Source organism: Taudactylus pleione, unplaced genomic scaffold, assembly GCF_031769625.1.
Source record: "Taudactylus pleione unplaced genomic scaffold, aTauple2 ptg000130l, whole genome shotgun sequence".
Taxonomy (NCBI): domain Eukaryota; kingdom Metazoa; phylum Chordata; class Amphibia; order Anura; family Myobatrachidae; genus Taudactylus; species Taudactylus pleione.
The window spans coordinates 1854872-1876287 of record NW_028284532.1 but is presented as its reverse complement, the minus strand read 5'-3'; the positions used below and the strand labels follow the sequence as shown (position 1 = coordinate 1876287).

At 44.5% G+C, this 21416-nt stretch overlaps 1 protein-coding gene across 1 annotated transcript in view; it reads left to right on the top strand.

The window, feature by feature from the left end:
- RAB5B (RAB5B, member RAS oncogene family) overlaps positions 1-21416 on the top strand; it is an 80736-nt gene that overhangs the window by 44912 nt on the left and 14408 nt on the right. The window contains exons 3-5 of the mRNA XM_088473071.1: positions 13867-14018; positions 14556-14678; positions 15135-15228. Coding sequence (XP_088329197.1) covers positions 13867-14018; positions 14556-14678; positions 15135-15228 — 369 coding nt within the window. The remainder of the gene's footprint in view (positions 1-13866; positions 14019-14555; positions 14679-15134; positions 15229-21416) is intronic.

The following is a 21416-nucleotide window of genomic DNA, read 5'->3' as shown; positions in this document are numbered from 1 at the left end:
TATCAGTGGGCCTTAAGCTGAGTACACACGTAAAGATTTTCTGTCCAACCATCCAACTAGTTGATTGCTTGGAATGAAAATCTGGTAACGTATGGGAGTAACTGATGATCAGCAATTTGCTCCTACATGCCGGAAAACAAATGAAAATGGACGTTCAGACAAGTTTGTTAAATGTTTGATCTAAACAATTTGTTCACACAACAGTTTTTGTCGATTTTCCGGCATTTGGGAGCAAATTGCTGATTGGCGTTTGCTTTCATACCTTACCAGATTTTCATTCCAACCAATCAACTAGTTGGATGGTTGGACAGAAAATCTTTACGTGTGTATGCACCTTAAGATTGTAAACTCTAACGAGCAGGGTTCTTGTACTTTCCCCTGTCCCAATCTTGTTCACCTATGCGTCCTTGTCTCTCACCTCTAGCATGTTCTTTTTGTGAGCTTTTATTATTTTGTATGTACTGTACATTAAGTTTATGCTTTGGATTTTACATTGTCCTATGCTTTGATTCCTGTTTTTGTTTTGGCTGCTCTTATTTAATCACTATTCAATTTCCTCTACTCCACACTATACAGCGCTACTGATATGTTCAGTCTTTTAACCTCCAAAATTATTTTTGTTTATTTAGTAAAAGCTGTGTGGTTTTCCATAAGGACTTTGTAAGGCTTTCTTTATATATTTTACATTTCCAGGCACAGGCATAGAAAACAATTAAAATGTATATTATCTGTAAATAAAACCTCTATGTACAATGGGTTAATTATCCTTTCTTAATAAATCCAACAGCGATCTCCATGTTGGCTGATCACTGAGGAGAGCACATTTTCAATTTGAAGAGCAAAATTATGAACATGACAGATTGTGTTCTGAAAACTGATATATAAAGTTGTAATAATGCATTTTAATGAGTACATTTACACACTACATGTTATTACACCTTTTTGTATTTTTATTCTTCACCACAGCACACCTTATTATTTAAAGGGACTTTTTAAATTCAATGTAAAAACAAACAAATAAAATTCAGGAGCATATATAATCCAATTTTTTACAAATGTGTACAAGTTAAACAGCTATTTTGTATATATAACTCTGATATACTACAAACACATTAACTGCTATCCTTAAATAACAAGGAGCGTGTAAAAATATAAAAAATCAGTATTTAATAAAAAGAATACATATTCACATAAATAATATTGCACAGTATACACTTATAAACAATCTGAAATGTATTGTAGTCTTCAATACTATTTGGTAAAAATTTGCTAATAAGAAAAACTCAGCTTTATATAAGCCCAGTTTTGGGGGCAGCCAGTTTGTATCCTTAAATAAAACACAGTTCAATAGCCTTTAATAGAAAACTTCCTCCTTGTCTCCAGAAACAATAGCACCAGCTATAATATAGAACTCTACTTTTCTCATAGTTAGTATTATTAATGACATCCAAGATAGCAGCCCACAGTATCAAGTGGTGTTAAAAATCATATGATTTTGCGAGAAGTGTAGCAGTCTCCTTAATTACGATCTTACCACTTCCGCAGTTCCAAACGACACACTGATGGTGGAAGAAAGGATTCACTCTACAGGAGGGAGTATGATAAGTTGTCACACTTGTCCAGCTGGTAGACAGGAGATCTATTATTACGGCAATAAAATAGTCATAGGCGGCTTAACGCATTTCTCTGCTATTAAGGGCAGCGGTTTCTTCAGAAGGCAGGAGAATAGCAGAATTGTATACCAAACAAAATTTCTCTTTCATCCACTAGGGGACACTGGAGGTGCTTACGCTGGGTATAGAGGCGTGGATAACTGGAGCTGGCACTTAAAAATAATCTAGAAGTGTCAAGCTCCTCCCCCTCTATGCCCCATCAGCCCTCAGTTTAGAAAATGTGCCTCATGGAGCTGGTCACATTATGCTGTGCTCCAGCAAATACATTTATTTTATTTAATTTTTTTTATTTAAAAGCATCTTTTACACTCCTGTAGGTACCCTTCACCACCTATCTAAAAGGTGGGGTCTGGGTACCTGGCGCCCTGGTGTTTTAGCAAACACCAGGAAGGAGTGCACAGGGCTCATTACAAGAGCTTCTGACAGCTCCTTATCGCCACAGCTAAGTCTTCACACAAGAAGAGAAGACTGCTGACCTGCCAGAGAGAGACTACAGGGGACACGTAGTGAGTAACAAGCTGCGCATCCCCCGGCTCCTGCCCCGCTGCCCAGCGCTAACACAGCATGTTGCGCTGTGTTGGTGTGTGCATAGCACAGTTAAACAGCGCTACACCTGTGCGCTGTGTAAGGGAAGCCCACTGTCGGCGCTACCCTGCGCTGTCTAAGGGAAGCTGTGTGTACACAGTGCTACACACACGGCTCCCTGCTTCTCCCCTCTCCCCGCTGATACACGCGGCTCCCTGCTTCTCCCCTCTCCACGCTGATACACACGGCTACCTGCTTCTCCCCTCTCCACGCTGATACACACGGCTACCTGCTTCTCCCCTCTCCACGCTGATACACACGGCTACCTGCTTCTCCCCTCTCCCCGCTGATACACGCGGCTCCCTGCTTCTCCCCTCTCCACGCTGATACACACGGCTACCTGCTTCTCCTCTCTCCCCGCTGATACATGCGGCTCCCTGCTTCTCCCCTCTCCACGCTGATACACACGGCTCCCTGCTTCTCCTCTCTCCCCGCTGATACACGCGGCTCCCTGCTTCTCCCCTCTCCCCGCTGATACACGCGGCTCCCTGCTTCTCCCCTCTCCCCGCTGATGCACGCAGCTCCCTGCTTCTCCCCTCTCCCCGCTGATGCACGCGGCTCCCTGCTTCTCCCCTCTCCCCGCTGATACATGCGGGTAGCACGGAGGGGAGGGGGGAATGGACCACATAGCAGCCATAATGGAGCCCTTAGGGCATGAAGAAGGGGGCGGAGCCTAAGCAGCGCGGGCTCTCTCTCTCTATACGTGGCAAGCGCCTGTAGATAACAGCGTGGCTGCCGTTTAACTGTTTCTTGCCTGTATCTCTCCCTTATCCAGGAAGAGTGCAGCAGAACTGAAGGCTGGATTCTTTTGCTCCCCATTCCTGGCTACAAAGCTACAAGTTAAGCACAGAAGGATCTGGTACAGAGGCTGTGCATAATACACTGGGGGTGCAGGGAATCTGATCTGTGGGAAGGGAGTGGGGTGTATCTCCTCCTCTGTGTCCCAAGCCAGCCTTCTGTTTTTCTTTACTTCTGTATATGCTCTGTCCCTCTGTGTGTGGTGACTGTGTGTATCCATGTCAAACAGAACAAAGGCGTCTCAAAGGATGTTTATTTATTCTAGGTGTAACAATAAACTAACCAAGCCGCATGCTGCTGGGTCCAGGTTATGTGATGCTTGTATAGCAATTGATCCACCTATGGCTATTATTGCCTCACCTGCGCCTACATGGGCCGCTGACATGGTAGGAGTAATGACGGGTTTAACGTCTGAGTAGCTGAGGCATGTAAGTCTCAGCCTCCCTGGGTTGCTGGGCTAACCAAGTCTCTTGACACCCTGGTACAGGTTATGGGTACAGCTGTGTCCGCACCCTCCACTTCCTTACAAGGACCGACACAAAAGCGTCCTTTATCGGCTGTTCTCCAGTCAGAAGAGTCTGACGAGGAATTCCTCGCTACGAAGAGGAAGGGGAATTGGAGGAAGCATTACAGGACGATACCCCTCTAGAGTTAGAGTCCACCTCTCCCGGGGTGGAATCTCTAATTTTGGCGGTCAGAAAAATCCTTAAATTACCTGAAGATGTTATTCCTGCATCCCAGGAGTGTGAATTATTTCATAAACAACCAAATCGGCGTTTTTTCCATTCTCACTGCATCTTCAACAGCAGCTGTCAGTGGCCTGGAAACAACCAGATAAACTGTTCCAAATTCCGCGCCGGTTTTCCTTCTAGCTACCCTTTTTCATCATCCATGATGGAGAAGTGGGAAACGCTCCCTCCAGTTGATGCGTCCGTCTCCCTAAGGCACTCCCAGTACCGGGAGCCACATACTAAAAGATCCTTCGGATCGTAAATTGGAGACAACGCTAAGATCTATTTATACTGCAGCGGGTGCTCAGCTTAGGCCCACCCTTGTTACTGCTTTGGTTAACAAGGCTGTGGTTTGCTGGACTGACCAGTTGATTACAGGTTTGGACTCTGGTACTTCCAGAGCAGGTTATGCATACTAGCAGAACACATCCGTGAGTCTGCAATTTTCCTGGGAGAAGCGTCAAAAGCTATTAGTCAGATTAGTGCTCGCATATCTGCTTCTGCTATTTCGGGCCGCAGAGCCCTCTGGTTGCGCGCCTGGCATGCGGACACAGAATCCAAGTGTGCTGTGGAGGGTTTACCATTCAATGGCGACATGCTGTTTGGCCCGGAATTAGACAAATGGATATCCCAGGTCATGGGGAGGTAAGTCTTCCTTCCTCCCGTCAACTGCACCGGCTCCCAGAAGAGCTTACGCTGGACCTTCGTTTCATTCCTTTCGTGCGCCACTTTCCTTTCGTGGGAGAGCCAGAGGGGCTCCCTCCCAAGCAAGAGGCAACAGAGTAGAGGCCGCCCACACACGGTTGCACGTAGACAGGAGCCTAAGCCAGCTGAGAAACAGGTGGCATAGCGGTCTTCCGTCCCACCTGGGACCACCTACAGTGGGAGCCCTTCTGCAAAGATTTCAACAAGTTTGGAACCAGACGTCTCCAGAACCGTGGATCCGCAGACTAATTTCCCTGGGGTACCGAATAGACTTCGAGGTCCCCCCTCCACCTCGGTACTTCACTACAAGTCTGCCAATACCTGCAGACAAGGCCAGGGTTCTACAGGAGGCTATCCAGTCTCTAGTAGTATCATCTGTGCTAGTTCCGGTTCCAGAACATCAACGAGGTATGGGGTTTTACTCTAACCTGTTTGTAGTACCCAAACCGGATGGATCGGTCAGGCCCATCTTGAACCTCAAGTCATTGAACCTGCATCTGAAGATGTATCGGTTCCAAATGGAGTCTCTGCAGTCAGTTATTGCGAGCTTGGAACAGGAGAGTTCCTATTATCCCTGGATATCACTGATGCCTATCTCCACGTTCCCATCTGGGAACCACATTCCAACACGGTTGGGTAATTAACTTCAAGAAATCAAATCTCTATCCGTCCCAGAAGCTCCTGTTTCTGGGCATGATCTTAGATACGGCATCACAGACGATCTTCCTTCCAATAGACAAAGCCCGGGATATCCGGTGGTTGGTTCAGCTGCTCCTCAGACCAAAAAAGGTGTCCCTCCTTCTTTGTCTGCGTCTCCTGGGAAAGATGGTAGCGGCCTTCGAGGCACTACAGTTCGGGCGATTCCACTCCAGGGTGTTTCAGCTGGACCTACTAACACAGGGGTCAGGGTCTCATCTGCTTCTACATCGACAGATCCGTCTGAGCCCAGCTACCAGAGTGACCCTTCTCTGGTGGACACAATCCAACAATCTTTTAGCGGGCCGGAGATTCAGAGTGCGGAACTGGATCATCGTAACAACAGACAGCCTTCGAGGATGGGGAGCAGTAGTCCTCGATTTATCACTTTCAGGGTCGATGGTCCCCTCTAGAACAAAAGTGGCCCATAAATGTGTTGGAACTCAGAGCGATTTACAATGCTCTGATAGAAGCAACAGAGTTTCTAAGAACTCGTCCGGTAAGAGTTCAGTCCGACAACGCGACGGCCGTCGCGTACATCAACCGCCAAGGAGGGACTCGGAGTCGCAGGGCCATGTGAGAAGTAACTCAGGTGGGCCGAGAGCCAGTCAGTAATCCTGTCGGCGGTATTCATCCCGGGTGTGGACAACTGGGAAGCAGATTACCTAAACCGCCAGGATATCCATCCCGGGGAATGGAAGCTTCATCCAGACGTGTTCAACGTGCTGATACGTTGATGGGGATGTCCTCAGGTGGACCTCATGGCGTCACGATTGAATCGTCAGCTCCCGGTATACGTGTCAAGAACTTGAGATCCGCAGGCAGTGGCAGTAGACGCTCTGACAGTTCCGTGGATTTAGGACTTCGTTGACCTTTTTCCTCCGATTCCACTTCTTCCTTGACTGCTAAAAAAGGATAAAACACGAGTCAGCCTCTGTCATTCTCGTGGCACTGGCCTTGGAGAAGTTGGTTCTCGGACCTTCGGTCCCTATTGGCAGACAATCCGTGGCCCCTTCCTCTGTGCCCGGATCTGCTGCAGCAGGGTCCTTTCATACACTCCAACCTAGCGCAACTGCGTTTAACGGGGTGGCTCTTCAAACCATTGTCCTAAGATAAAGAGGAATCCCATACTCCGTTATTCCCACCATGCTACGTGCCAGGAAACCAGTTTCGGCTGCGCATTATCATCGCCTCTGGCGTTCTTATATCTCGTGGTGTTCCAGTCGGGATCTTCCCTCTAGGACTTTTCGGTGTCCCGGTTTCTGTTTTTTTTTCTTCAGACTGGTCTGGATTCTGGCCTTCGTCTTGGAACTTTAAAGGTGCAGGTTTCTGCCCTTTCCATTTTCTTTCAACGACAATTGGCCCTCATTCCTGAGGTGCAGACGTTTCTTCAGGGAGTCTTGCGATTGCAGCCTCCTTTTTTTGTACCTCCGATAGCTCCCTGGGTCTTGAACTTGGTGCTTCTGTTTCTTAAGTCGTCCATGTTTGAACCTTTGGAAGAGGTTGATATTCAGTACTTGTCTTGGAAGACTGTCATCTTCCTGGCTCTAGCATCGACTCGTAGAGTTTCTGAATTGAGTGCTCTGTCCTATAAGCCACCTTACCTTCTGTTTCATGCTGATAGGGTGGAACTCCGAACGGTAGCCGCCTTCCTTCCCAAGGTAGTGTCGGCTTTTCATATTAATCAGCCTATCGTGGTACCATCTTGGGTGGAGGACTCTGGTGGTTCTTCTACCTTGGATGTGGTTGAAGCTCCCCGCATCTATGTTGACAGGACTGCTTCCCTCCGTAAGTCTGAGTCGTTTTTTGTCCTCTATGATGTGGTTCGGAGGGGTTGGCCAGCGTCTAAGCAGACTTTGGCACGTTGGATCCGGCTGACATTCATCAGGCTTAGGTTAATGCCGACCGCCGGCCTCTTTCGTCCATTTCGGCTCATCCCACACGTTCTGTGGGTGCGTCATGGGCGGCCGGTAGGGGAGCCTCCACGTCACAATTGTGCCGTGCGGCCACTTGGTCTTCAGTTCACACGTTTGTCAAGTTTTACAAATTTGATACGTTCGCTGTTTCGGCATACCGTTTTGGCCGCCTAGTTCTGCAGGTGCTGCAGAGCGCTCCCGCCCGTGGGGAAAACTTTGGGACGTCCCCAGCGTAAGCACCTCCAGTGTCCCCTAGTGGATGAAAGAGAAAATGGGATTTTGGTACCTACCGGTAAATCCTTTTCTCTGATTCCACAGGGGACACTGGACGCCCACCTCGGCGCTCTTCGCCTGCCTGTTCGTTTTTGTTCCGTATGTTGTATGTTTTGATTATTGTGTGTTCTTCTCTCCCTTTTACTCTGCTTGTTCTCCATCTCCTCTCGGTCTTCATTTTCTAAACTGAGGGCTGATGGGGCATAGAGGGGGAGGAGCTTCACACTTCTAGATTATTTTAAAGTGCCAGCTCCAGTTATCCACGTCTCTATACCCAGCGTAAGCACCTTCAGTGTCCCCTGTGGAATCAGAGAAAAGGATTTACCGGTAGGTACCAAAATCCCATTTTTCTATTCTTGAGGCTTAAAGAAGTTGCGTATGGGGTCCTGTTTGAGTATGCAATGAAGTGAAGGCCACCAGGTCACGTAAAGATGTGGTGTAAGATCTACCTTCAGTAAGATCAGGATAGTAAGGAGGTGTTCAGGTTGCTCCTCCGATTGCTGAGCACCATTATTGCTTCCGGCGCTGGAGAAGGGGTGTCATAGTCATGGGCAGTTGTGGAGATGAGACTCAGATGTGCTGGCTTTGGGAAAGCTGGTAGTCTCCCTGTGATTCTTGTTCGTGGAAGCACGAGGGTAGCACCTGTCATCTGGCATGAGGGAAAATCTGGAGCCCTGCTATCCTTGAGCAAGAAGGGCTTTACTGCAGGAAGACTGACTGGGGAATATAACTTGGACTGTGTTATCTAATGGTCCAGTCAGTGAAGTAGTTATGGTTGGCCACACACAGATGGGAGATGCAGATCAGGGTGTCCTGCATTGTGCACATGGTGCACGCCTGCATCTATGAAATATGCAGGTGTGCTTCTGACAAGGTGCTCTGGAAACTTACAAAATGGGTGCTGCATTGATAAAACAGCCTAGCGAGAACACTGCCAAACCGTGTGTGTTACAGTTTTTTTAATATGGCTAATAATGTTTTCAGTGACCACATCCAATACTCTGCAAACTTTTTTAGGCAGGTGTGGAAAAACTGCTACAAAGCAAGAATGCTTTCAAAAATAGAAGTGTTAATAATAGTTTATTTTTTTAATCAATTAACACAATTCAAAGTGAATGAACAGGAGAGAAATCTGAATCAAATCAATATTTGCTGTGACCACTGTTTGCCTTCAAAACCGCATCAATGCTTCTAGGTACACTTGCACAAAGTCAGGGATTTTGTAGGGTTATAGTTAGGTGTATGATTAACCAATCAGGTGATAATGATCATCATTTTCATGTAGGTTGAAACCGTCATTAACTGAAACAAACAGCTCTGTAGGAGGCTTAAAATTGGGTGAGGAACAGCCAAACAGCTACGAAAGGTGAGATTGTGGAAGACTGTTTCATGTCACAGGTCATACACCATGCCAAGACTGAGGACAGCAACAAGACACAAGGTAGCTATACTGCATCAGCAAGGTCTCTCCCAGGCAAAGATTTCAAAGACACTGCTTTCAAAATGTGCTGTTCAAGCTCTTTTGAGGAAGTACAAAAGAAACGGGCAATGTTGAGAACCGTGGATACAGTGGTCGGCAAAGAAACTTAGTGCATCAGATGAGACGCATCTTGCTTACTTCCCTTCGAAATCGGAAGATGTCCAGCAGTGCCGCCAGCTCAGAACAGGCAGAACCAGTGGGACCCAGGTACACCCATCTACTGTTCGGAGAAGTCTGGCTAGAAGTGGTCTTCATGGAAGAATTGCGGCCAAAAAGCCATACTTTCGACGTGGAAGACTAACGATGCACGAAAACATAGGATCTGGGTTACAGAAAAATGGCAGCAGGTGCTCTGGACTGATGAGTCAAAATTTTAAATATTTTGCTCTAACAGAAGGCAGATTGTTTGCCGAAGGGCTGGATAGCTGTATAATAATGAATGTCTGCAGGGAACAGTGAAGCATGGTGGAAGTTCCTTGGGGCTGCATTTTAGCAAATGGAGTTGGGGATTTGGCCAGGATTAATGGTGTCCCGAATGCTGAGAAATACAGGCAGGTACTTATCCGTCATGCAATACCATCAAGGAGGCATCTGATTTGGCTCCAAATTTATTCTGCAGCAGGACAAAGACCCCAAACATAAAGTCAGTCATTAAGATCTTCAATGTAAAGAAGAACAAGAAGTCATGGAAGTGATGATCAGGCCCCCACAGAGCCCTGATCTCAACATCATCAAGTCTGTCTGGGATTACATGAAGTGACAAAAGGATTTGAGCATGCCTACATCCACATCTCCAAGATGTTTGAACAACCTTCCTGCTGAGTTACTTCAAAAACTGTGTGCAAGTGTACCTAGAAGAATTGATGCTGTTTTGAAGGCAAAGGGTGGTCACACCATATTTTGATTTAGATTTCTCTTCTGTTCATGCACTATGCATTTTGTTAATTGGTAAAACTAAACTATTAACACTTCTATTTTTGAAAGCATTCTTAAGCTAGGTACACACTAGACGATATTTTGAACCGATTGCGATGCATCGGAATGACAAATCGTCAAGTGTGTGTGTGCGCGCGCTATGTGCACTCCCGTGGTGGCGTCCCTCACTTCTTCAGATCTTTTGTAGATGCAGGAAGATCTGTCAATCTCGTTAACGATTCCCCTCAGATCATGCAGTGTGTACGCACTACCGAACGTCCAGACAATATGGTTACATTATATAGTTAACGATCTAACCACCAAACGATGCAAGATATATTGTTTGGTCGTTTATATAGTGCACACACTGTGCAATGTAACAGTTTGTCTGGGAGGTCAAGGGAAATCGTTGATGACATTGCATCGTTTGCAAGTCTAGTGTGAACATAGGAGTGCGGCATTTACTTTGTCTGCTATCACACTAACACTGATAAGATCTGATTGCTCGACAAGGTTGCTGTGCCTATTCTACATGAGGCAGAATGTGTAGCTGTGCCACTAGTCACTGGCTTTGAGAGGGTACAGCAGCTTCAGAGAAGTATTCAAAAGCAGAAAGCCTCATAACCCTTTATACCCCAAACTCAGGGCCGGATTAAGGGCAGGGCGACAGGGGCGGTCGTCCAGGAGCCCCCACACATAGGGGGGCCCCCACACACTGTCCCCGATCCCTGGCCACATGCCCGGCGAAAAGGCTGATCGCGATCTACTGGAAGCTCGTGGAGCTCCTGCCCGTAGATCGCGATCAACTAAGGTAAGTGGGAACGTTGGCCTCTGAATACTGATCGCTTCAGAGGCCATCGTTCCCAGTGATGCATTGCGCGGGTGACGTCATGACGTCACCCGCGCACCGCAGAGGAGATGAGCCTGCGCGCCTCTACTGGATCCAGTTAGATCCAGCAGGCAGCGGCAGCAGTAACGGTGATGGCGAGGGACTCGGGAGCCGTGACAGCGTGGAGTGAAGACAGGTAAGTTTTTTTTAACAGGGGTGTGGGAGGGGAGGGAGTGCTACTAGGGGCACTACTTTACGGGGCACATCTACAGGGGGCATTTAAGAAGAGGCACAACTACTGGGGGCATTGCAAGGGGCACAACTACTGGGGGTATTTAAGAAGAGGCACAACTACTGGGGGCATTGCATGGGGCACAACTACTGGAAGCATTGGAGTAGGTGCTCAACTACAAAGGGCATAAAAGAAGGGGCACAAATACTGGGGGCATTGCAGGAAAGGCACAAATACTTGGGGCATTGCAAGGGGCACAACTACTGGGGGTATTTAAGAAGAGGCACAACTACTGGGGGCATTGCAGGGGGCACAACTACAGGGGGTATTTAAGAAGAGGCACAACTACTGGGGGCATTGCAAGGGGCACAACTACTGGAAGCATTGGAGTAGGTGCTCAACTACAAAGGGCATAAAAGAAGGGGCACAATTACTGGGGGCATTGAAGGGACACAACTACAGGGGGCATTGGACATCAGGCAGATAGACGTGTGTGTGTGTGTGTGTGTGTGTGTGTGTGTTTGTATAATATATATATATATATCTTATTGATGGGGGCCCTCACACGTTTGTTGCCCAGGGACCCCCACAGGCCTTAATACGGCCCTGCCCAAACTTGAGTCTGTCATCAGAGGTGCCTTTTATGAATTCCATTACCATGTTATAATCCAAATCTTTTTTTTTTTTTTTTTTTTTTTATAATCCCTGAGATTTTTGTAACTCGTAACAAGCAGATCTATTGGTTGTTGCTGTGTCAGAGTTGGTTGTTGCTGTGTCATCAATTTATGCACGCCCCTGCAAAGGCGTTGAATCTCACTGGCACGCCTTCATTTGCCCAACCCCCCTCCCCCTCCGTCACCACCCCCCAAATGACACTCCCTGTCAATCACTCTGCAATTGGTCTGCGTAGTCACTGCGATCGCAGTTCAGATCGCCATAGCTGGTTTGCGCGCATTGCAATGCATGCGCAGGGCGCAATAATTTGCGCGTAATCGCAGTTCCGTACAGTAATGAATCAGGCCCTTTGTTTTTGCCATGTTTATGAGAATTAAGCTCACTAATACCATACAAATGATCTACCCCAATTGGACAAAAAAGTTATTTTTTAATTGAAATAATGAACTAAAAGCAAATGTGTATTTATGAAAAATACTGGCTTCGACATTAATCAGCATTCCAAAATGGCAATAAGTCACATCTACACCTAGGTTTTCATGTAAAGATCTGTACTTGAAAATTATTTCCTGCTGCTTTTTTCTTTTTTCTGTTTTTGAATGGAACTACGATGTGTAGAAATAATGTGGCAGCCCAACAAGTTGGGAAGCCGGCAGACCTAATTCCGACAGCCGGCTTCCCGACTGTCATATCCCGGCAAGGGTCTAAAGACAGGCGTTGATATGCCGACGCCTGTCATTAGACATACTCCGGGAGCTCGGCACCCCGATCGAAGGGAAGCCGAGCGCGGATAGCCGCGGGGGGGGGGACTTGGGGTTAGGCACCCCCCCAGGAGGTTAGGTTTATGCTAGGGGAAGGGGGGCTAGCGTTAGGCACCCCTGGGGGGGACTTAGGGTTAGGCACCCCCCCGGGCGGATTTAGGTACAGGCGGCGAGGAAGGGGGGTTCCAAGTTTAGGCACTTAGTTGGGGGATTAGGGTTAGGCACTTGGGGAGGGGGGGGGGAGGTTAGGGTTACGCACCCCTAAGGGAGGTTAGGGGGTAGAAATAGGTTAGTCAATACTTACCTTAGGACGATCGGGATTTCCTCCTCTGCCGGGATGCCGCTGTCGGGATTCCAACCGGCGGGCATGGGTCCGGCGGTAAATCATACCGATTCAAACAAGGCATACCATTTTAAATACTAGACAATTTACCAAATGAAATGGAGGAGAGGTGGCTGTGTTTATTAAAGCCATGAGTGGGATGTTCATCAATCTTTGAATTTTATGACCTCTACAGTGCTAGGGGTGTTCTCTGGTGACCCGATGGTTTACATACTAATCCGATTGCTTGCATGTACAGTATGGGTTCTGGGATCTCGCTCGCAGATCCCCCAAGTTGCAGCACGATTGACATGTTGCAAAGAGGGTACGAGTCTGGGCAGCATTCCCGGAAACTGAGCGTGTCGCCACCATTTTGCGGGAGTGCCGGGGCCAGTTTCTGCGTCTGTGTACGCAGATTTCCTGGCCTTGCAAGCTGCCACCGTTGGTCGCGATGATGATGATCCAATGCAGCGTCTATGGATCGCTATTGCTGTCAGGAGGCTTCTGCTTCCTATAGTCTCCTCCTGCAGCAATTACGTATTTGCTGGACGGCATTACACAGCCACTTTCTTGCGGCTTAGCAATACCGTCCACATCTGAATCAGGCTCATTATCACAAGGCAATAACTTTTTTGTGTGGAATAAAGCACTTTTCATTCTATCTGCCCTATTTACTGGCTTTTGTAATCTTCTGTAGTGTAGTTCCTAGAGGGCGAGGGGCTTAATATGACATTACACCCTCAGTGTGGTGATGTCATCAAGCCCAGCCCCTTGCAGCTACAGCAACTATCAAAGGAAGACTTTCAGGTAATAATCCTCCCCATATGAACCCCTGCAGTGCTTAGGATGAGCCCCATTCATCCTTAAAGGGAAAGAGAACAAAACGGGGAAAAAACTGATTATCTTATAGTAAATCAAACTAGGCTGTTCTCCACAACTTGGTATAAAGAAGCTACTTCATAAAATTGATAGTGATATTTTTCTACTGGCCCAATCCCCTCAGACATGAAGGAATGTTATAGCAGTTTCTTGTGGCTCATAATTGCGTCTATGATGTTGTACACAGAAATGTTACCATTGCTTGGCTGCTACTCATTTAGGAGGCCAATAAGCATAGCCCAAAAACATTTTTTACAGACTTGATTCAACTTTTTATTGAAAGATTCAATATGACTTCCCATGCAGCAGAGTTAGAAGTACTTTGGTATCTTTGGAACTTCGTAAATCAACTTCTGTCTTTGGGTTGTTTTTCCCCCTTTTGTCTTATCTTTGTAGCTGCATTTCTTACACAGTCGGTTTGTTTGGATGACACAACTGTAAAATTTGAGATCTGGGATACAGCAGGACAAGAGCGATATCATAGCCTGGCACCTATGTACTATCGGGGAGCCCAAGCTGCAATTGTGGTGTATGACATCACCAACCAGGTACGTAACCTGTTGTGGACAAGTCGGCAATCTTCATAAATCTTGTTGCTCTACACCTGATCAAAACCGCGTGGTTGTCAATACTATTCTGTTGCTGTTCACTTCCCATATAGTGAATTAGGGAGATTTCTGCAACACGTATGTGATATTACTAACTTTCTTAGTGATTAGAATCTATCCAACATCACACACAGCAAGACCATAGCAGATGTGAAATAAGAGCGCAGTGTAGGCAATGGCTATTCATAAGTGACTGTAAACCAATTTGGGACCGCATTTGTTAACCCATTGTAGTAGGTATGGTTCATAAATGAAGCATCATAGAAGTTTAGTAGGTAACTTCCAGCTATTGTTGATCTACATAAATGTCTCTTAGATGATGTGATGACTCTGGATGATGGAAATAGAAACTCTGCAACAACTGTTGGCAGTCACTATTTGAATTGTTTTCTTATGGTCACATTATATTATTTCTGATCTATGCTGTTTTGAGCAATTAAATATACGTTAATACCTTGGTTTGTTGTTTCATAACAGGAGACGTTTGCCAGAGCAAAGACATGGGTTAAAGAGCTGCAGAGACAAGCCAGTCCCAACATTGTGATCGCCCTGTCTGGCAACAAGGCTGACCTCACTAACAAACGCATGGTGGAGTATGAGGCAAGAGCTCTTGATATTATCGTTCCATACAGGTGTTATATATAAGGGACTATTCAGTCTCCATACTAGGAAGCAAGACATAAGTGTGTCAGCTTTAAGTTGTACATGTACGAATAATAATAGTATTTTGCGCTACACGGCCAATCAATAATCAAAAAAATGACCAAAATTATGAAGTTCCACTTCTGCACTCCCTTCTGTACAGGTGGCAGCTGTCTGATAAATCTTTTTGAAAGTACCAGATTACAATGAAAATCTGTTTAACTAGCAGTGATGCCTCTGATTCTGGTTCCACACTGTAATCACTGTTGATAAAAATAAACAGATTTTCACTGTATATGTGCATCCTGGAAGGGTAGTTGGCACCCTTCTATGTGTAGTCTGTAATGTCTTCCTTATCCAATAACCTAAGAGTCAGTGACTCGGGAGTTTGACCTTTTTTTATGTACTTTGCAGGAAGCCCAGGCGTACGCAGATGATAACAGTCTGCTATTTATGGAAACCTCCGCCAAGACGGCTATGAATGTGAATGACCTATTTCTTGCAATAGGTAAGGCAGGAGAATGTGTCTAATCCTCAGTGAGCTCTAAATTACTTCATTTCATAAAGATTTCAAAATCTTTTATACCATTGGCTATGAAGATTTGCTTTTGCTAGTCACATAGGAAATGTCTGATTTTAATTATTTTTAACAATGTTTTATGCATCTATATCGTCTAGTCTAAAAATTCTTTATGCTAGAATTCTGAGAGGATGACTATTAAGGGCTCATTGAAAAGCAACTAAAAGCCACTCAAGGTACCAATTTTACAGCAGCGGACAAGGGAAATATTTAAATTTTAAATGCTTTTGAATATTCTGTCATCAGAGATCCAGATCTACAGGGTATTCACAGACTGGTTACGGGGAATCTAACCCTACATTTTTTTTTTTTTCTCTTTTTTTTTGTATTTGCTAAATTAAAAATGAATGGATGAATGTATTAAATATTATTGTTCCAGGACTTTACCTAGTTTCTACAATGCCGATAATTTTTCCACAGTTCCATTATTTGTTTTCTCCTCCCAGAGCTTCTCTGTCTGTAGGGAAGCCAATCCATGGGATCCTGGAATTTGGCCTCAAAAAGTCTGGTATTTTACTCACTGGATTGGAGGCAGCAAACCCGGGATTAGTAAAATGGCCAGGCCTACTTGCAGAAGGTCAGGGCACACTGCAGTGCACTACTGGGTAAATCCCATTAGATTCTGTAGAGGGGTAGGAGGAGCATGTGCTGTGCTCTGATTGGAGGAGCCCATCACATGCTCCTCTGACCTGTGGCGATCAGAAGCAGCACAGCCTCATGGAAGTGATTCATCTGGGAGGCTGTAAGTGTGACTGCAGTGCCGGCTGCCTGAGGCTGTGCCTGCCAGATGAGCACGATGCATATAAATACAGTTCTTTGTTCTTTTCACCACTGACACCAATAACAAGTGTAATCCTAACCCTCATTCTCCACCTGTCAGTCATTTATTATCTCCCTTTTGAATCTGCCCATATGTATACATGTTTTGTAAAAAGTGTCATCTAAAACTTTCAAATTAGTTTTCGAAGGAAAAAATAAATAAATATGATTCTTTGAGAATAAAACAGAGTACCAGACCTAATACATTTTGAAGACCACAGAATAATAATAATTTCTTTGTACAATTCAATCCCATGAATCCCGGGATTGAGATTTTTTTTTCAACCCCAAATCCTAGGATTACAAAAATCGAACAGGATTGGCTTCCCTATCTATCAGCCTACATTAGGTGTCCTAACACGCTCTACTATATAGCTTGAGAGTATGTTGGAGGGATTCATGTTACTTCATTGACGTGGGTTATGACCCCACAGAGCGTGTGAACAGGTTCAGAAAAGTCTAAAATATGTCTGGAAGCAGCAGAAACAACTCCCTCAAGTTGCTCACAGCCTCCGAAGAGGAACCAGATAAAACTAAATGTGCACTTTACAGTAATTTTGTATATTTTAGCAATTGTGAAGGCATAATTATATATTCAACTTAAATATTAAAATTGGATACTTATTTTTAACACTTGAAGGTGGATCTGGAAAGTGCCATTTCCGCCTAAAGATATATATATATATATATATATATATATACATACACACATAATTTGCTTTTTATAAGCAATGTGGACGGGACAAACCTGTGACCACACTTTTGTAAAATGGATTAAACAAGTGCATAGTGTAAAAAAAGCCATAACTCGTCCGAATTGTTACGGACACTGCACCAAATCTGGATATGTGTTCTGTTTTTCAGCACACAATGCTTTGACATCTTGATGTGAGAGCCTTTTATCTTGTGTATGTTGTCTATGATTTGTATCTTCTATGGGTCAAATTTAATAGAGTGAGAGTTTAGAAAATGTGAGAGAAAACTCTCACATTTTTAAACTCAGCCAATGTAATAAAGTCACAGAACAGGCAAATTTGCATGTAATTCTGACTCAAAAAACTCTCCAGATTTAAACTCTCATCCAGGTGTTTCCTGTTTTGAAAATACTCAATAAATATATTAGTGTGAGAGTTTTACTGCCAAACTCTCACATTTTCTAAACTCTCACCCTGTTACATTTGGCTCTATATTAGAAGATTTGTTACATTGAGAGTGAATTGATGGACTCATGAATGTACAAAGTACGCGGAACAAGCTGGGCAATGACTTGCAGCTTAATAACCTTGTTTGTGAACTTGTTCACCTAACAGAAGTCAGCACTTTCTACTATTATGATGTTTTACACTTATGGATATTATTGCCAATTTTACCGGTGAGAATTAAAATGACAATGATAAGCGCAATGGTTATGCATTAATTATTGCAGTTTTTAATTCCGCCAGCAAAACCACCAAAAATAAATGCCTTTGGAAACCCATGTCTTAGTAAATGTAGGCCATAGTTTTGTAAGGCAAGAGTCGTTATAGTGGACTTGGACTTTCCACTATATCAGAGGTAGGCAACCTGTGGAACTCCAGCTGCTGTAGAACTACATATCCTAGCACGCCCTGCCACAGTTTTGCTGTAAGGGCATGGTAAAACTGTGCCATGGTATGCTGAGATGTGTTGTTCCACAGCAGCTGGCCTGCCACAGGTTACCTACCCCCTGCTCTTTATGTTTTGATGATGATAATCTCTGAGCACACACAAATGAAGTATGCTCAAGTCCCCTATAGGAGGGCTGGCAAATGAGGCAATTGAGTCTACATTCCCCCTAGCTCATGGACAGAAGTTTAATCATTTCAATGCTCCTTTCTCTTGTCGTTGACCATAGAAGTTTATGACGTTGCTGAGTGTGTCAGATAATGTCTACTTTCTGCTGTGTTTTATGAGTGCTAGCTATGGAAGCAGAGCATCAAGGGAGATGGAATAAGCTCACAGGGATCATTCATCAGTAATTCCTGTGGCGAAACACCCAATCACAAATACAGATTTTAACAAAATTGTTGAGGAGACGGATTCCTGCTCTCTTAAGCTTTGGACCTCCTGGTGAGATTCTCATAGATCCCCACACACACTTTTGTCATTGCATAATTTTCTTTTCTTTTAGTTTATTATTAGGACACCTTCCCCAGTTACCTTATAAGCCTAGGTATGACCATGTTGTGAGCTAACCATGCAGGTTAGCTCTCCTCATCTCTCATTTTAAAACCCCTTAATGTGCGGATATTGCTAGTCTTGTAAAGGCATCACAACTTCACATAAGTGGTTTTTGTCAAGTTGAAAACCATGTACACACTGAGCTCAAAAGTTGTAGTTAAAGCAAAGAATTTTGCACGCTTTTCTGTTTGCGTTTGGTCTTGTTTGGTCTAATAGTTGAACTTATACTTATTGTATAGATTAAAATAGCAAACATGCCTCTGGTACTGGGAATCATTGACCAATTCTTTTCACCCCACCTCATAAATTAACCATGCAAATGTATTAATTTTTGGCCACTGCATTACGATGTAAATAAAATAACTGTACGTGGCTGTTTATGCATAGTGCATTTATTATATATATCAGGAGTTGTGTTTATGGAGCTGATTTATACACATGGAAGCGCCTACGCTTATTAATAAGTCCACCATGCACTCTTACTTCTCTACTAGGAGGAAGATGCTGTGCTAACACTGTGGGGGAGATGAACTAAGCTTTGGGGAGTGATAAAGTACCAACCAATCAGCTCCTATCTGCCACTTTTCAGGCTGTGTTTGAAAAATGGCAGGTAAGAGTTGGTTGATTAGTACTTTATCACTCTCCACTTTATTACTCTCCAAAGCTTAGTACTTCTCCCCCTGTGTGATTTACAGGTTGGTATGAGTATGCATACAGTGTGTGGATACATTTTAGTATACATGGGCAGGATCGGTGATGTCACTAGTTCAGATGAATGCAGCTTTTTTACCTATATCCGTTCCTTTTATTACACGGTCCCAAATATGACATGGGTTGGATTCAGCAGTCTGCAGTGCAGCGGAGAATTAATAAGAAAAGTATTAACAGAGCTGTGGGGAAATGTTGGCTAGCACTGAGCACTGTATTTTAGCTACAAAGCTCATATCCAAAGAAGTTTGTTTGGTCTAATGATCCTTTTAATGACTATTATAGCTGCATTCTCTTGGCTGTTTGCAAATAGTTTTGGTACAGGATATGGTGTTTGCATTGTAACTAAACCCAATAAACATGGTTCCCAATATATATAAAGCATGACCATAAAATGGAGTGTTCAAGTGCATAGTTACTCCATATTACATGAAGTACAAAAATCTAAAAATAACCCACAGTCAGTGACTTAAAGGTGTCATCCAAAATATAACCTGACAGCTTTATCAATTATTTATTTTTGAAATATAATTTTTTTTGTAGGTTACAGCATTATAATGGCTATTCAGCATTTGACAACTTTTGGCCTGATTTTATACAGGCAACAGCAGTGTAAATAATGGGCCCTCCTTATTCCAGATCACTCGCTTTACATGAGACAATCACACAGGCATTTGTATACAGATCATAGAATGAGCGAAATCACTCACTGATTCAGCCAAAAAATAAAGTTTTGTCATTTGCCAAAAGTCCATAATATCAACATCTTGGTTCTTCACAAGGGCCTTTCTCACAGTGACCCATGGCTTAAGTGATGTAAGAGCATTGGCCTGGGTATTTATAGCAGTATCTAAGTTACAGTAGTTCCCGAATACCGAGAAAAGTTAGCGCTGCATGTAACTGTGGAACCATGTTCAAAATGAAGCTATATTACGTACACAGATCTTGCTTTTGAGAATCCCATGTACTGAAATGCACTATAGATAAAACCATTTGGGGGTCGGAGAAAAGCAGGCGTGCCTGTCCGTTTACACTCTGTTGCATGGGTGTGCAATAATTGGCCACTGCGACAGCATACACAGCTTGTGTACTTGCTGTGTACCACAAGGTTAGCAATATCTGAATAAGGTCAGAACTGTAATTCTGCATGAGGGGCTGATGTTACCGATGTATATGCAGGACTGCAAGGTATTATGGATGTGAGATAGGAGAAATGAGCGCTGACTGTGTGACGGAATTGCGATGGCATTCATTAGCTTATTTTCGCAGTGGAGCTGCGTGCATAATCACAGCTGCGGTCGCAATAGAGATCTGTGGTGAATCAGGCCCATAGAGCGCACACAGAAGCAAAAAGTGAAATGATCTACAATAAGTGTAAATATTGTTCACATAGGAGTAAATATGTGGGTGATTCAATAAATAAGGTAACAAGACCTCATTTTGTACATTTAGTCAACTCTTACATAGATGTGTAATCAATAGTATGGCCTTGGTACAGATTATTTTTACACTTAGTCCCCATACTTGTCAAAGCATTTATTCCAGCGGTACACCAAGGCATCTACCCCAGCATAGAAGAAATCGGTATCAAGCGCCTGAAGCCAGGAAATAGCGGCTTACTGAACTTCACTGTCGGTTGGGAATCTCCTCCTGCCCAGGTGCTTCTTCAAAGGTCCAAAGAGATGGAAATCACTTGGTGCCAGGTCAGGGCTGTAGCGAGGATGATCCGGTAGCTCTGTAACAACTCACGCGTGTGGTTGGCTGAGTGTGACCTGGCGTTTTTGTGCAGCAATATAACGCCTGTATGAACCGTCTGCAGAGGGCGATTAGTCAAAAAACGACCTGGATTGCTGCAATGTGTCACAATAGCGGTCAGCATTCACAGTATCTCCCATTGGTGCGGAAATCAACAAGAAGCATGCCCTTGTGGTCAGAAAAACACTGTTGCCATAATCATATTTGCAGATGGAGTTGTTTTAATATTTTGACAGTGGGACAATGCGTGTTTCCATGTCATGGATGCTTGCTTCGTCTCTGGTGCTACATGATGCACCCACGTTTTATCGTCTGTAACAATACGCTGCAGGAACTGCACTCCCCTCATCAAGGTACCGCGCACGTACACGAGAGATCCCATTCTATTGGTTTTGGGAACTTCTGTGAGTTGCTTCTGTACCCAGTGTGAACACTTTTTCCTGTACACAGTTGCTCATGAACGATATTGTGCACAGTACCCACTGATGCTCAGTTTGTCAGCAATATCTATAACTCAAATGTGTCTGTTCTCCTGAATCAGACCTTCAATGTGGCACAAATTGTCATCTGTGGTGGATGTGCTTGGCCGGCCGGATCGCTGCTCATTTTGAACGTCTGTCCTGCCGTTATCAAAG